Source organism: Macrosteles quadrilineatus, unplaced genomic scaffold, assembly GCF_028750875.1.
Source record: "Macrosteles quadrilineatus isolate MER2022 unplaced genomic scaffold, UCM_ALF_1.0 Scaffold_9__3_contigs__length_116548681, whole genome shotgun sequence".
Lineage (NCBI taxonomy): Eukaryota > Metazoa > Arthropoda > Insecta > Hemiptera > Cicadellidae > Macrosteles > Macrosteles quadrilineatus.
This window is the reverse complement of record NW_026542602.1, coordinates 62136727-62151379: the sequence shown is the minus strand read 5'-3', so window position 1 is coordinate 62151379 and position 14653 is coordinate 62136727. Positions and strand designations below refer to the sequence as shown.

Genomic DNA, 14653 nt, shown 5'->3' with positions numbered 1-14653 from the left:
AAACATAAATACACAGTAGGCCTACTTTTATTTTTACTATAGACAAGTAGACGCGCGTCGGTCGTGTGCCGAGTCTCGACTGAAAACGCTCATTTAAAAAATGTAAGTTTCCCAGCAATATACAACACTGATTCAAGGTCTATTTCCCGGTTATCAAAACTCAAGAACAATTTTATATACACAAAGAAACTCTATTTTCATTTACTGTTACCCTACATATTATTGCACTTGCGATTAATTAAATCCGTTATGTAAGGAAAAACGTTTTTAATCTTAATTGGTTTGGATTTGCTTTCAAGACGTGATCGGAAATGGTTGCGGTATTTGTAAACAACATTCAATGTAAACATATCAGTGACAGCTAGAAGAAATAATCTTGATTTGAACAGCTGTTCGTTATTTCATAGAAGAATGCTGAATGAGAAGTGCTAAACATTGGGAGAAAACCACGAAAACTTTACAAAAAATCGCACAAAATTGGGTTTTTAAACGTCCGTTATTTTATTTACAAAGTGGTGACGCTATATTTTAATGGCTAAAGACAATTTCGCCAATCCAGTGAATACATTAAAATGATTTGGAACTTGATAGGTACTCTCGTTTTTCAGGAGTAGGCCGCGTAAAATGGCTCTTGGGTCGTAACAGATATGAAGACAGACAGAAATTTAGATGAGACTTGTTTCGGTTTCTCTAATGTATGAAACGTAAAAATAACCTAAAAGTTAATGATTCTGAGAAATGTACAGACAAAACTCTAATTTTATTTATATAGATATGGCAATATAGTCTGTATGGTGGAACCTGTTCCCTGACACTTCGTCTACCTGAGGACTGGCAGATTGTTTAATACCCAGGTATACCTCGAGTGAGATGACAGGTTCCATCGTATAGACTATAACGAAGAAAGAAAATTTACAAACGAGTGCCAAATTGTAGAAAAGTAATACAATGAAAGTAATTTGTTTTCAATATCTGTTTGATTTCGTTAGTTCTGTTTTACATCAATACGGACACTATCGATACATAACCCACATGGTTCAAAATGCATTCGATCCAGTCAGATCATTATGGCACCATTTGTGAATGTAATATTTAAAAAATTGGTTAAAAAACTATAATTTACGTTACGGTACCAAGAAACTTTGCTGGAGTCAACTGAATGAAGTAAAACAACAAAATTGTTAATAATTAAGTTGAAATATTTGAATAGCTTGATAGGATATTGAAACACAGTTCACTCTTCCAAAATATAAAATATCATAGCGATAAATTAAAAAGTAGTGATAAATTTACATTATATCATGACACATTATGTATACACACATACAAATATGATAATTTGAACGAATAACATTTTTGGCCCTTGGGGACACCCAAACGAAAAAGTAAATCGCTCGCGGGTCCAGGTCTTACCATGAGATCTACGATAATAGCTTTTTCCCGCACTTATATTAGAAAAAAACTAAAACCAGATTGGTGACCCTAAACCCTCAAAAACCGTGCCTAAACCTAGAGTTAACACTAATTATTGCATAACCACAATTAGTATACAGTGTAAGGTGTGAGCCAGCCACACACTGACTCACCGACCCCACACACTGTGAAAGTGTCGCCATTGAACATATTTGCATGTAACCATGACATAACGTAGCCGGTTCCAGGCCTCGTGTTATCAATATTATCATAGCCGCACGCCAAGGCACGCCCCACTAATAAATAAAGAAGGATTAATATACTTTCACCGCACCGCTAACAAACACGTTTAACTAATGTTGATTATTTCACTCCTGTATAGAAGCTCTTCGTATATTTGAAACTTTAGATAATACTTATTTCCATAGAGAAAAAATAATTTTAGTAGCCTAAGAAATTGGGAGGGTGCTCGAAAGTGTTTGTATATATACTTCAAAGAAATTCCAAAATATATATTTTTTAACGTATTTCCACGCCATGATCAAATGTCGTATTGGACTACGAAAAACGTTTCGTAAACACACTGTGTTCTGTTTAAAATTTTAATATCAATTTGTCATACGGTTTCTTCTACCACGTCCACGCCATGATCAAATGTCGTATTGGACTACGAAAACACATTTCGTAAACACACTGTGTTCTGTTTAAAATTTAAATATCAATTCGTCATACGGTTTCTTCTACCACGTTTGCCTTTACAAAGAATTTAAGTTTGTTTTTAGGGAAATGTTAATTGCTTAGTACGAAATGAACATGTTCGCCCAATATAAATGCAAAAAATAAGCAAACGGCAGTTTATTTATTCTCCATAAGACAAATAATACCGCCGACGACACAGCAAACCTGCAGAAACGAATTTCCATTTACCTGATTGATTTTCACGGAAATATTCAGGCACATCCTCATCTGAAGAAGGGGTCAGATTCCAGATCAAGAAACGTCATAGAAACATTTTTTTCAAATCGTGATGGGAAATGTCCGCAATAATCCATCAAACACCGTAAACCCGCCATCACCTAAATTACACATTAAAAAAATACAAAAAAAGGTAAAACGTTGTTTGAATAGGAGACTCCCATCGTCAGACCTAATAGGCTGATAAGTAATGACATTCTGATCAATCGGATTAATTAATATCAGATAAAAAGTCATTCATCCGTTAACGTCATTCCAGTTATGACTAAAAATAGAATATAAATGCAGCATAACACGCGCAAACAAATCTTAGACCTCCATTATTTGTTTACTTTATAATTTCAAAAATAATTTTGGGAAGTTTATTCGTAGTTTTCGTTTCCCAACCATTTAAAAAGGGTTAACAGCATCGAGTTCAATCTCGTATAGACTTAGTTAATGGCAATCTGCTCCATTAACGAACCATTCTCTGAAGCAATTACAACACGATCATAAATCCTTATCACCATAACCACGACAACCGGTGCAACCGTGAACAATCATTTCAACGTAAGCTGACTCGACACAGTTCTAAAAACATGAACTTGAAGTATATTTGCGTCTTTCTTCCTCAACGTGAGGTATATTTGTATCGTTCGCTCCTTACGTGAGGTATATTTGAGTTGTTCTCTATTCAACGTGAGGTAGGCCTATACTTGCATAGTTCCCTCTTCAACATGAGGTTTACTTGCATCGTTCGCTCCTCAACGTGAGGAATATTTCCGTTGTTCGCACCTCAACGTGAGGTATATTTGAGTTGTTCGCACCTCAACGTGAGGAATATTTCCGTCGTTCGCTCCTCGACGTGAGGAATATTTCCGTCGTTCGCTCCTCAACGTGAGGAATATTTCCGTCGTTCGCTCCTCAACGTGAGGAATATTTCCGTCGTTCGCTCCTCGACGTGAGGAATATTTCCGTCGTTCGCTCCTCGACGTGAGGAATATTTCCATCGTTCGCTCCTCAACGTGAGGTATACTTGCGTCGTTCGCTCCTCGACGTAAGGTATACTTGCATCGTTCGCTCCTCAACGTGAAGTATATTTGCATCGTTCGCTCCTCAACGAAAGGTGTATTTGCGTCGTTCGCTCCTAAACGTGAGGTATACTTGCATCGTTCTCTCCTCAACGTGAGGTATACTTGCATCGTTCGCTCCTCAACGTGAGGTATATTTGCGTTGTTCGCTCCTCAACGAGAGGTATATTTGCGTTGTTCGCTCCTCAACGAGAGGTATATTTGCGTTGTTCGCACCTCAACGTGAGGTATACTTGCATTGTTCGCACCTCAACGTGAGGAATATTTCCGTCGTTCGCTCCTCAACGTGAGGAATATTTCCGTCGTTCGCTCCTCAACGAGAGGTATATTTGCGTTGTTTGCTCCTCAACGTGAGGTTTACTTGCATCGTTCGCTTCTCAACGGGAGGTATACTTGCATCGTTCGCTTCTCAACGTGATGTATACTTGCATCGTTCGCTTCTCAACGTGAGGTTTACTTGCATCGTTCGCTTCTCAACGGGAGGTATACTTGCATCGTTCGCTCCTCGACGTGAGGAATATTTCCGTCGTTCGCTCCTCAACGTGAGGAATATTTCCGTCGTTCCCTCCTCAACGTGAGGAATATTTCCGTCGTTCTCTCCTCAACTTGAGGTATACTTGCGTTGTTCCCCTCCTCAACGTGAGGTATATTTGCGTCGTTCGCTCCTCAACGTGAGGTATATATGCGTCGTTCGCTCCTCAACGTGAGGTATATTTGCGTCGTTCGCTCCTCAACGTGAGGTATATTTGCGTTGTTCGCTCCTCAACGTGAGGTATATTATTTGCGTTGTTCGCTCCAACACATCTGGCGTGGCGTACATTTAGCGAGGCTAAAACAAACACAAGTCACAATAGTGTACAGCTACACTATGTACTGCAAATCGACAACACCTGTGGACCAGCTGTGGCATGACACGGTTAGACGTAACAACCACAGTACATATTGAGAAACCTTCAACTTAACACGGATTTAACCAAACATTTAGTAGGTAAACATGTTACAATTTCAGTTCACACATCAAAACTAGAACATTAATTCAAATTTCACATGATTACACCATTGATTCATTGATACTGAATGTGACAACATCCCATCAATATGGAACTGTTGAATGGGCCACTTCAATACTGTAATTTGTTTTTTCACTCTTTTATTTTTTGATACGAAGATAGTTTATATGATTTAAGACACAATAGATCACCAAAAAATTGCAGTTACCTTTAAACTGTTGCTTAATATAGATTGAATTGAAACCACTGATTGAAATCACCGGATTCTGTCAGAGGCCTAGTTAGTAATAAATCTGGCAAAAACTAACACAGGCATTAATTGTCTCGTTTTGTCTATAATTGAAGATTAATCTCTACTACAAAAATTAATAAAATGAACCGCTTCATTAGGTGAATGTAGGCCTATTATTTTTTTGCTAGAAAGGTATTAAAAGATTGTTTTATGTTATTAAGTCACCTTATTGACAATTAATATCTTGTTTATTTATTTTTTTTTTTTTGCAAAATTTGTTCCTAGGATCTTGTTATAAGAAGTAGGCCTAATGAATAATAGATTGCATAGTTATCGATTTAAGGAACACCGGAACGATAAAACATCACTTTTGAGGTAGGGAATATAGGAAAGAAAGGGGAAGTGGATGTAGGCCAACGACATGAATTTGTCAAATAGTCCACGATACTTTCTGGAAAACCAAAGATTCCAAATGAAAATGCCCAACAAAACAATCTACGTTAAAGACAAAACATACACAAATCATCCTCTAGTATTGTCAAGATATGGGGGAGTGAGAGAGGGCAAACACAAGAGGAGATCGCGAATCGTGGGAGACGATGACTCATACCGGGAGCAGTGGGAGTGGGAGGCCTTCAGGGCAGCGGGGATAATATCAACTTACCCAAGGGTAATTTATCCTTGGTACGGGTATTTTAGCTGTTTCAGGGTAATTTTCTAAGTAAATTATTTAACTAATGCAAATCACACCGAACAGAGTTCCTTTGAACATATAGAAACTGATAGCAAACAAACAATTTTAAATTATTAAGTAACCATAGACGATTGTTGAAATGTGTTGGGAAAAAACTGGGATCTTCCCGGTCAAATTGTTTGTTTATCGTGACCGGTGTATGCTCGGGATATGCAAATACGTGCAATAATTACGTTGAGGGAGGTTGTATTCCAATAGCTACTAATCTGGACCCATCATGTTTAAATTCAAAATCAGTCTAAATTACAGTGTATGGGAAAATGGGAATTCCCAAACAAAATTCAAGTGTAAAACAGGTTTTGTATACGCAAGTCAAGGATCAATATTTAAAGAGTGTGATCACTTCGAGGAAAGGTCGTGGTCCATTGGCTGCTGATTTGAACGTAAGATATCCAAATTGGGAGGCAGTTAGCTACTGGACACCCACTGAGATTTTAAATTCTCTTTCGACACCGCAGGTATCATGACATGGTCAAATCTAGTTTAGAAATCAGACGTTTTAGCAAACAAAAGTAAAATTTGTTTTTGTTTTGAATAAAGGTAAAATACACTTAATTTTGAAGGTCATCATCGTTGGAAGGTCACATCAGAGAAATTCTTTAAAATATTCTAAGGGAACGTTTAACTCGATTCTGTCAAACTAACATGAATTTCTAATTAAACATTGGTGATATTTATGTATTTGGAAGGACGTACACGAAATTTATGAATGTAGTAGGCCTACACAAAACATTTTTTTCTGCTAGATAGGAATCGAAGATTTTCAAACATAATAGTATGAGCAAATCTTACTATCAATTTGATTACCGAGCTGGTGTCAAAGTTAAGTTAACGTACAAACACTTCTACGAATAGAGAGAAGAATAAAACAATTAACCCAAAACAATTCACACAATAAAAAATTAACGTTTAAAATATTAATTGACAAACAACAAATCCCAACAGAAAAAAACGTCACTTTACTAGTGTGAACGTTTAGTGAAATCACCTGGAATACTTGTTTCCGCTGTTTGGCTAAAACACTTGTCAAACTGACATGACAACGGTGATGCAAAACAAACATACGATGGCAAATGAACACCACATGTCAGTCATGACACAGTGAGCTGCCATCTTGGCGAGGCCTTGACTTGTCAATCATACAAATAACACAACACATGGAGAAGTTATGTTATTATCCATGGATGGCTCACAACACACGCACATTGTTGCAACAGTGCACTTTGAGTTGCTGCTATTAACAATGTTGACACCTAAAAACTATTAAAACAGGAAAGAATAACGATGACTCAATGTTAAAAGACAACTTCAACTTCGAGTAATAACAACTTAGCCAGGCTGTGGAGTGCTTATTGATTAAATATTTTATACTGTAGAAGACTGGGTCGTTGTAAAAAAATGTAGAGGATTTTGGCTGAAGTTTCAGTAGTTGTAAACATAAATGACTAATTTCAAAATCAGCTCTAGTGGCCAAACAATGAATTTAATTAGGAAAATACCGTTTCATCCAAATCGACGTTCCTTGACACAGCAGGCCTCAAGAGGAAATTATATCTAATGGAAAATGAAAAATATCTAATTCCTCGACACTATCGCCACAGTTGAAACATAGTCACATTCAAGCCTTAAATTGAAAACAGAAAAATGTATTGGGGCTTCTGACGTATAATGAGAATTTTAGCATGGGCAGGACAGCAATCCGTAATTCTACAAGACTACTGTCACGTTGTTTTTTTTTTCATTGTGTTTTACGAAATACTGCAATCGAACTTGTCATTGCTTGCATAACCAACGAAGATAAAAATCGACAGTAGTTTTCTTGTCCAAATCCCGTCGGGAGGCGAGAAAGTGTAAAGACCCGAGGAAAGCGCGGGCGCCGAGCCGTGGCCGGGAAAGCGATTAGTCACAGCTAAGCGGGAGATCCTGTGATGCAACGTACCTCAGGCAGACTTGACTACGAGGTGATTCCTAGACAAAACAATGCAATAGTGCAAATGGAGAATAAACGTCAGACTCTTTAAATAGAATAATTTAACCACGCAGTCGCGACTACAAGCAATTTCTAGACAAAAATTGAGCAAGTCCAATACGAGATAATCTAGGAATTCTTTCATGGGACAATGAATCACAGATATAATTAGCTTCGACAAGGTGACTCACAGACAAAACATTATGCAACAACGAAACATGAGGTAAACCGAATATCCTGCAATGTGATGAGATGCACCACGTATTCGTTTAACTCCAACAAGGTTGCCGGACAAAACCATCGATTGACACAAGCGTTGTAACAAGCAATAAAAGAATGTGCGGGAGATTCTCTAATGAGCAGTGAATCGCAGACATTATAATAACTCCGTAAAGGCGGATCCCAGTCAAAAAAGATGCACAAGTGTAAGACGTTATCGAAATCTCCTGTCAGGGGACGCAATGTAACTCAATGTCGATTTCCAAAAACATGATCAGTATCAACAGTGATTTTATATTTTCGGCAGAGGCCTCCAATTAACATTCGATTTCAAAATGTTGTACCCGTGAAAATTCTTTTCACATTTATAAAATGTGTAGGCTGTCTTCGTGTAATTCTTAACCTTTACTTGCAAGAACTTGTAAAGTACGGCATCGAACTGCAATTACTGAGTATGTATTAGAAGTTTGACATGTTCAAGTTTGGCACACCAACTAAATATTTTAGAAGTAGGCAAAACATCACAACACACAGCAATACAATAGTTTACTGGCCATTTACAGACAAGTATGTAGACTATTTTTGTGTCTGAGAAAAAGCTGTTTCCCAACTTATTTTTAATCGTTTAAGTTCACAATGTACTTACGATTAACGGGTTGCAAGTGTTTAAGTGATTAAAATGTGATTGAACAAACGACTACACGACGAGATTAGAGCAAGTACCTCTACAACGTCTTGAATAATCTGCTCATATTGGCTGAAGTACCTAGATAACACTTCAATGAAAAATCACAACCTGTTCGGCACTTCCGAGCAAAATCTAGTTCAACTGGTGAATTGGAGGAAGGAAGTGTAAAATAGGTCTTCCCACGGTATCTGAACATCCGAGACCTCTGATGATCCGCGATTAAATGCACATTTTGAATTAGGTCACTGAATCTACCATTGAAGACGTCGTGTTTTACATGGGCCGCGTCGTGAAGAACATTTGGAACTACTACACAATGGTTGATCGGTTTTCAATGACATTCCTTTCATTTGCATGCAAGGAATAATGTTAGAAATTCAACTAAGTAAATAATCGATATCCTATAGCATAATCTGAATCTCATTTCAAACCCAGAGTACGCATGAAAGATGTTACTGTATATGGCTGTTATAAAATGTGTCAAAAGGGTTAATTTTAGCAAAAGGGAGATGCAAAACATACCAAAGACACATCTTCCTGGAAAGTCCTTAAATGAATTGAACGAAATGTGAAGTTTCCAATAAGTGTCAAGAAGAACTTGTTGAAAGGCAATATGAAAAATGTATCAAAACTGAAATAGATTCTAGACTTGTCATTTCACCCAACACAGTCTTTAGTTTGTGATTGTAAAGAAGGATTTTCATTTTAATGGTAACAGACCCATCTAAACGACATCTAAGCACGGTGCTCATCTAAGACACACGATGAGCATCGAAGACGATGCTGCACTTCGACCATCGAAGTATATAACACAACACTTCGACCAACCCTTCTGAAGCGCCGTCGTCATTATGTTCCAGTCCAGTGAGCTGGAACCCTACTGGACTGAGGCTGTTTTAGGACTATGTCCTCTTCAGCCACCTGAAGAGTTTCAACCAATCCTCCATCTCCAGTGACGTCACCAGAGGAAGGCTGTCATCACAACATATTACATCTGTGGCGACCCCAGTTACCACGGACCTTCTGCAGCGTGAAAGCATCGCTTGGGCAATTTCCGCGATGCCATCTTCTCGCCCGCGCTTTGTCCGACAAGCTGCGCCGCGGACCGAGACCTGCTGTTTCTGTTCCGCTCATCGCCACGTCATCTCTGTTGACACAACCAACCGTCCGGACGTCACCGTGGAGAAACGACTCGTCATTGTCTGCGGTTTCTCACGACTGTGCGATTGTCAATTTGTCGTTATCGAAACACTGCGGCTTTTGTGGAGATTGTAGAAAGAATGGAAAGTGTTGTGGTCAAGCGAGAATAAAAGTGTTGCTACCTTGTCAACGCATGGACTAGCATGAATTTACACGTGCTTTTTGTGACTACGTTATCGAAAAACTCCAGCTTTTTAACGATTTAGAAAGAATGGAAAGAAAGACGACCAAGAGCGAATAAATGTGTTGCTACCTTGTCAACGCACTGACTGGGTTGAATTTAAACATGCTTTGCGTGACTACATTCCTATTTGTACAAATTAAGGATCGTGAAGCTCTAATTCGACTTCCGAATCGAAGTTACAACATAAAAATAGACTATTGTCACGTCACCATTGCTCCCAAGTAGAGTAGTAAAAAAATCCATGTGTAATCATTGTTTTATGATTTATCTAATATCAAATTTCCTGCATATCAAAGCGAGTCAGATTTTAAATGAATCGTCGATATGGAGTTATTTTAGTAAACTATGAGTAACCGACCAGTTTGGAATCATGTCTTGTGATTTGAACTACATCCTACATATTCATCCAAAAATAGGGCTTATGCCTTCAAACCAAGAAATGTCAAGACTCTCGACCCTTAAACGCTTCAAAATCTTGATCTTAACAGAATCATACTCGAATACTGTACTCGAACAGAATGACTTGATCGCAGTCCTGGACCTATCACAGCCTCTGGATAAACCCCCTTTAGTTGAATATCGCCTCTTTGTTCGGCGAAGATTTGCACCCTACAGTTGTCCATTTGTATATACAGCACATTAGTGGCTACGCATGTACCATTTGTGGAAGGGCGTCCACCGCTACTTCCTCCAGACCATTGTCCTGCATATCCTGCTCAGTCCTGCCATCCTGTCACACTAGGTCCTCCGCATACCAATCATCTTAGGGACGTAAAAACTAAAGAAGACCTAAGGCCAGACCGAGATGGCTCATCGACCACTGGAACAATATCACGTCAAGGGAACCTGTGCGTGGAGGCTGGAGAGGACATGGTCCTACGGTAGGGTTTAGGTTAGGGTGCTGAAACTTCACGAAAATAACGAATCTGTGCACTAGAGTAACTTCAATGGTTCTTCCTAATGACATTTCACGATCGTGAGAAACACATCTGCGAAAATGAATCAAAAAGGTTTCTATTTTAACTGTCTGTTACCTCTATTAGTATAAACACATCTTCCACCATAATCGAAACTCTTGAGACTTTGTGGTCAACAATTATGTAAAGTGTTACCACAACCAACATGTAATAGAATCTTTGTGTTTACGCCAAGCTAAGCTAACTAAATGTGTCGTTACAAATGCGGAAATGGTTGATAATCCACTTATGGGCTTGACACAAGACGAACCTTGACAAAAAAATCCCTGAGCTTGTAAGATAATTGTTCTACAAGATCCAAAACAAACTCAAAGAAACAAAAACATAACTAACCTGATCACAGATGATATCCCACTTCTTCTCGTCATCGTATTGCCTGAGGACCCTGGCTTTGTCAGGAGGAAGGTCCATGGAGGCCTGCAACAAAACACACAACTGTGAAAAAATGCAACACCCAACACAACAGTGAAAATGCAGTTAAAAGTATGAGGGAGATAACTGCAAAACAATAATCTGTAAGAACACCTACAGAATGCGCTGCAAGTAAACAGCCAAACTCCAAGAAATGTTTCTATGGGTCAAAATAAATAGAAAATCACGATTCACGAATGAAACTTTTTTCCAACTCGTTTCGTTAACTAGTTATCCGCCATTTTTTTATTTTACATAAGACATTTTTATCTTTCGATTGTCCTAACCAATCTCTATGAAACTTGGTAAATGGCAAGGTAGAAGAAACCTATGTTAGATCTAAATTAACTCGATTCAATTCAAAATTCCAAATTAAGAAAAAAATTAAATGCTAAAGTGGGGCATTAAGACAGGTTCCAGGCCATATGATACAGACTATAACTGAAACGGGTTCCTCCACAGCGAGACGATTCCACGCCCAAGTAATATGGACACAACCTTTCAGACGTGAAAGATGAGGGGCCCTGAACGACAGGTCGAATGATTTAATCAGAGGTCGGCATTGAACTTTCGCCCGTCCTCGAGTCTTCCCACAACACAACAGCTTCTCTGACATCAGCTGTTCATATACACGTCGCTTGTCCTACTGCCCCGAAATTGAAGATACATTATGTTCGATGACAGGAAAAGAAAATTGTTTGTAAATAAATTATATGGATTATGTTAACCAAGGTTTATTGTCCAAAAATAAGAAAATATATCAGATTAAAACTGTAGGCCTCGTGGCTTTAAAACGAAAATATTTATAAATTTGTTTAGACTAACTTATTTAATTTAGTTATAGTATGTTCAAATAGCGAAGGCGGTGGAGGATGGGATCTACTTGTGGAATACGGTTCGTAGTTATTGGCCGCGGTAGGTCACCAACTGCCTTCGATAATTTAACAAACTATAGTGGTCGACATTTTGATATATTGTCATATTATTCTGTGCGGTGGAATGTGATCGTTGGGTGGAACTTGGCTCTTTGCCCACCGTCTACCTGAGACTCGCCCAGACATTAACCCATTGGGCAGTCACCAGAAACAAGAAATATGTGAAGGAGACAAGTTCCACCATACAGAGTATATGTATTAAAATCGGCAAGAGAAAAGCCGAGAAATACAATTCAACTCTTTTATGTTACCAGTATTGAGGTTGACGTAAAAATTTTGGAAAAATCCCTAACAAACTATTTTAGTCAACCCCAAACTAACTCATCAAAGCAACAACATGCCATACCGTTACATTACTTATTTATTTACTTCACTAATAACTACAGGGTGTTCATTTGAAAACTTTCCATATCTGTTGTGTGCAAAGGTAAGGCTTTTAACACTTGTTTGTTCTCATTTCCCCCTAATTTGGACATGCCAAATCCAATAAAATTATTTCCAATTTTGAAAAATGCCACAAAAGGGCCCAATTTGGGGGGTAGGGGTGCTTTTTGAGAAATTTTCAAATGTAAACATGGGTTGTGTGATACATCAATTTAAAGGTCTAATCACCCCGATCATTTTGGTGCAAAAAAAGTTTAATTATCTTTAACAGTATTTACAGGGTGGGTCAAAACGTTTTAAAAAAGGACTTTGAAGTTAAGTACCGTATTACCCTAAATACTGAACGGAACAGCGCCAAATTTCTTTCCAAGCTTATTCTTGAGCTACTCTTTAAGATAACTTGTAGTAAGGGCATTTTCCATGTTATTTTCTAATTTTAAAAAAATCTCAAATTTTAAGAATAAAAGAAAGCTGAAAACTCAAAATTCTTAAATAGCACGGTATGACAAATTTCATACCACGTGAAAGGTCCTTTTTTAACAAACATATTACGTATTTAAGTTTTCTTTCTATCTCTTACCGTTTAAAAATTGCAGTGGAAAAACATAATTTTCTATGGTAAAATTATAACTAGTTTTCTAATAAAACACATTGCACTTTGTACAACGATGTAGTAGGATTCATAACAAATTGATCGACTACTTTTACGTGTGTCAGAATTCATCTTGGACTCTTCATCCTGTTCTTTTCTCATTGGTAACTGAGCCAGTTTCAGAAAACTTCCTAACTAAATCATTTACAGCCATATGACTCAAGGTTATACCTGGATATCTATTGTTAAACACTTTGCAGTTATCCTGGAACACTTTTGTTATGACCAATAAGTAAAAATAAAGTCTATTTTTTTTAGTTTACACCATATTTGATTAGGTACTACAGGAAATGGTACTTTTGAAATTAGTACTACCATTGACTAGTCAATGGTACAACCTAGGAGGATTAAACATTAAGGAGAGGGCACGCGAATAGGAATACACGTGTTGCGGTGAAGCCAGCTTTAGCAGAACACTAGAGGGGCACGCGGAGCCGTAGAGTGGCAAAAAGCCTCGGCTATAACATGGGAGAGATAGGGAAAAACGCGACGCGCGCTGTTTCGAATTAAAATTGCCGCTAAACTAAAACACCTGTGTTATTCACCGATGGCATTCTTAAAGTAAATTAAATTTCCTATCGAACAGTGTCAATCATTCCTATAAAAAATATTATTTATTATTTATTATTGAAGATCAAAGTTGAAAGAAATGACCTGGACTTTGAACATATGATTACTTTAATTACGTTTTTGAAAAAAATATGATGTATCTACACAAATTAACAATTTATTCGTGTTCCTTAAGAGTTTTTCGAAATAAAAAATATATATTTACCTATATTTAAAAGTGGTATTTAGAAAAATAATTACAATAAAGTTTTTTTTTATTTTTCCAGTTTATAAAACAATTTTACTAATAATAGGTTAAAATGAAAATTTTAATTCGGGTGATGAAATACATTTTAAATTTGAATTTTTCATAGTTTTCTCGATTTGTTAATATAATTTTTTTCTAGTTTTAAGTCATTTATGTGCTAGGCAGGTGATTTTAAATAGCCAAAGTTAAGAAAAAATGCAAAGCTGCGCTCTAACTTTTTTACACCAACATTCGTTACAATTAAATTACAATCATAAAAAGTAAAACAATTTCTTGGCAATCAAATTCTTGATTTTTTAAATATCATATTGAACTATATTTGATCTGTTTACCTAAAGAAACTTCGAGTAAAAAGTGTGAATGTTCAACAATCATCACGTCTTCTGACCGCCAAAGTGCGTTTATCATTATTTTAAAGGATTAAAACTTATTTTATTTCTCTTTAAGAAAATGTTCAAATACACATACAGTACTACTCATGATTTGAGTTTAAATTTATGAACAGTAAAATCCATTGGTGATATGGCGGGATTTGAACCCGGGACCCCATGAACCGGAGTCCCGCGCTCTGGTTAGAGTATTATAAATAATACACAATACAAGTATGGCAAAAAATAAAAACAAGGACAACGAATTCCAAAAAATAAGTCATCCTTGTGTAAATTAATTACTCACCTTTGAACGTACTATTGGTTCGTAAATATGACTTTCCTCTTAATAGGTTCCTAATATTACGGTTAGAATTTAACTTTTTAATTTTCGT

The 14653-nt window shown here is 37.2% G+C and overlaps 1 protein-coding gene across 4 annotated transcripts in view; it reads right to left on the bottom strand.

The window, feature by feature from the left end:
* LOC129002291 (formin-like protein) overlaps positions 1–14653 on the bottom strand; it is a 99730-nt gene that overhangs the window by 64146 nt on the left and 20931 nt on the right. For all 4 annotated transcript variants that reach the window (XM_054429977.1, XM_054429980.1, XM_054429981.1 and 1 more), the window contains exon 2: positions 11025–11108. In XM_054429977.1, the coding sequence (XP_054285952.1) occupies positions 11025–11108 (84 nt within the window). The remainder of the gene's footprint in view (positions 1–11024; positions 11109–14653) is intronic.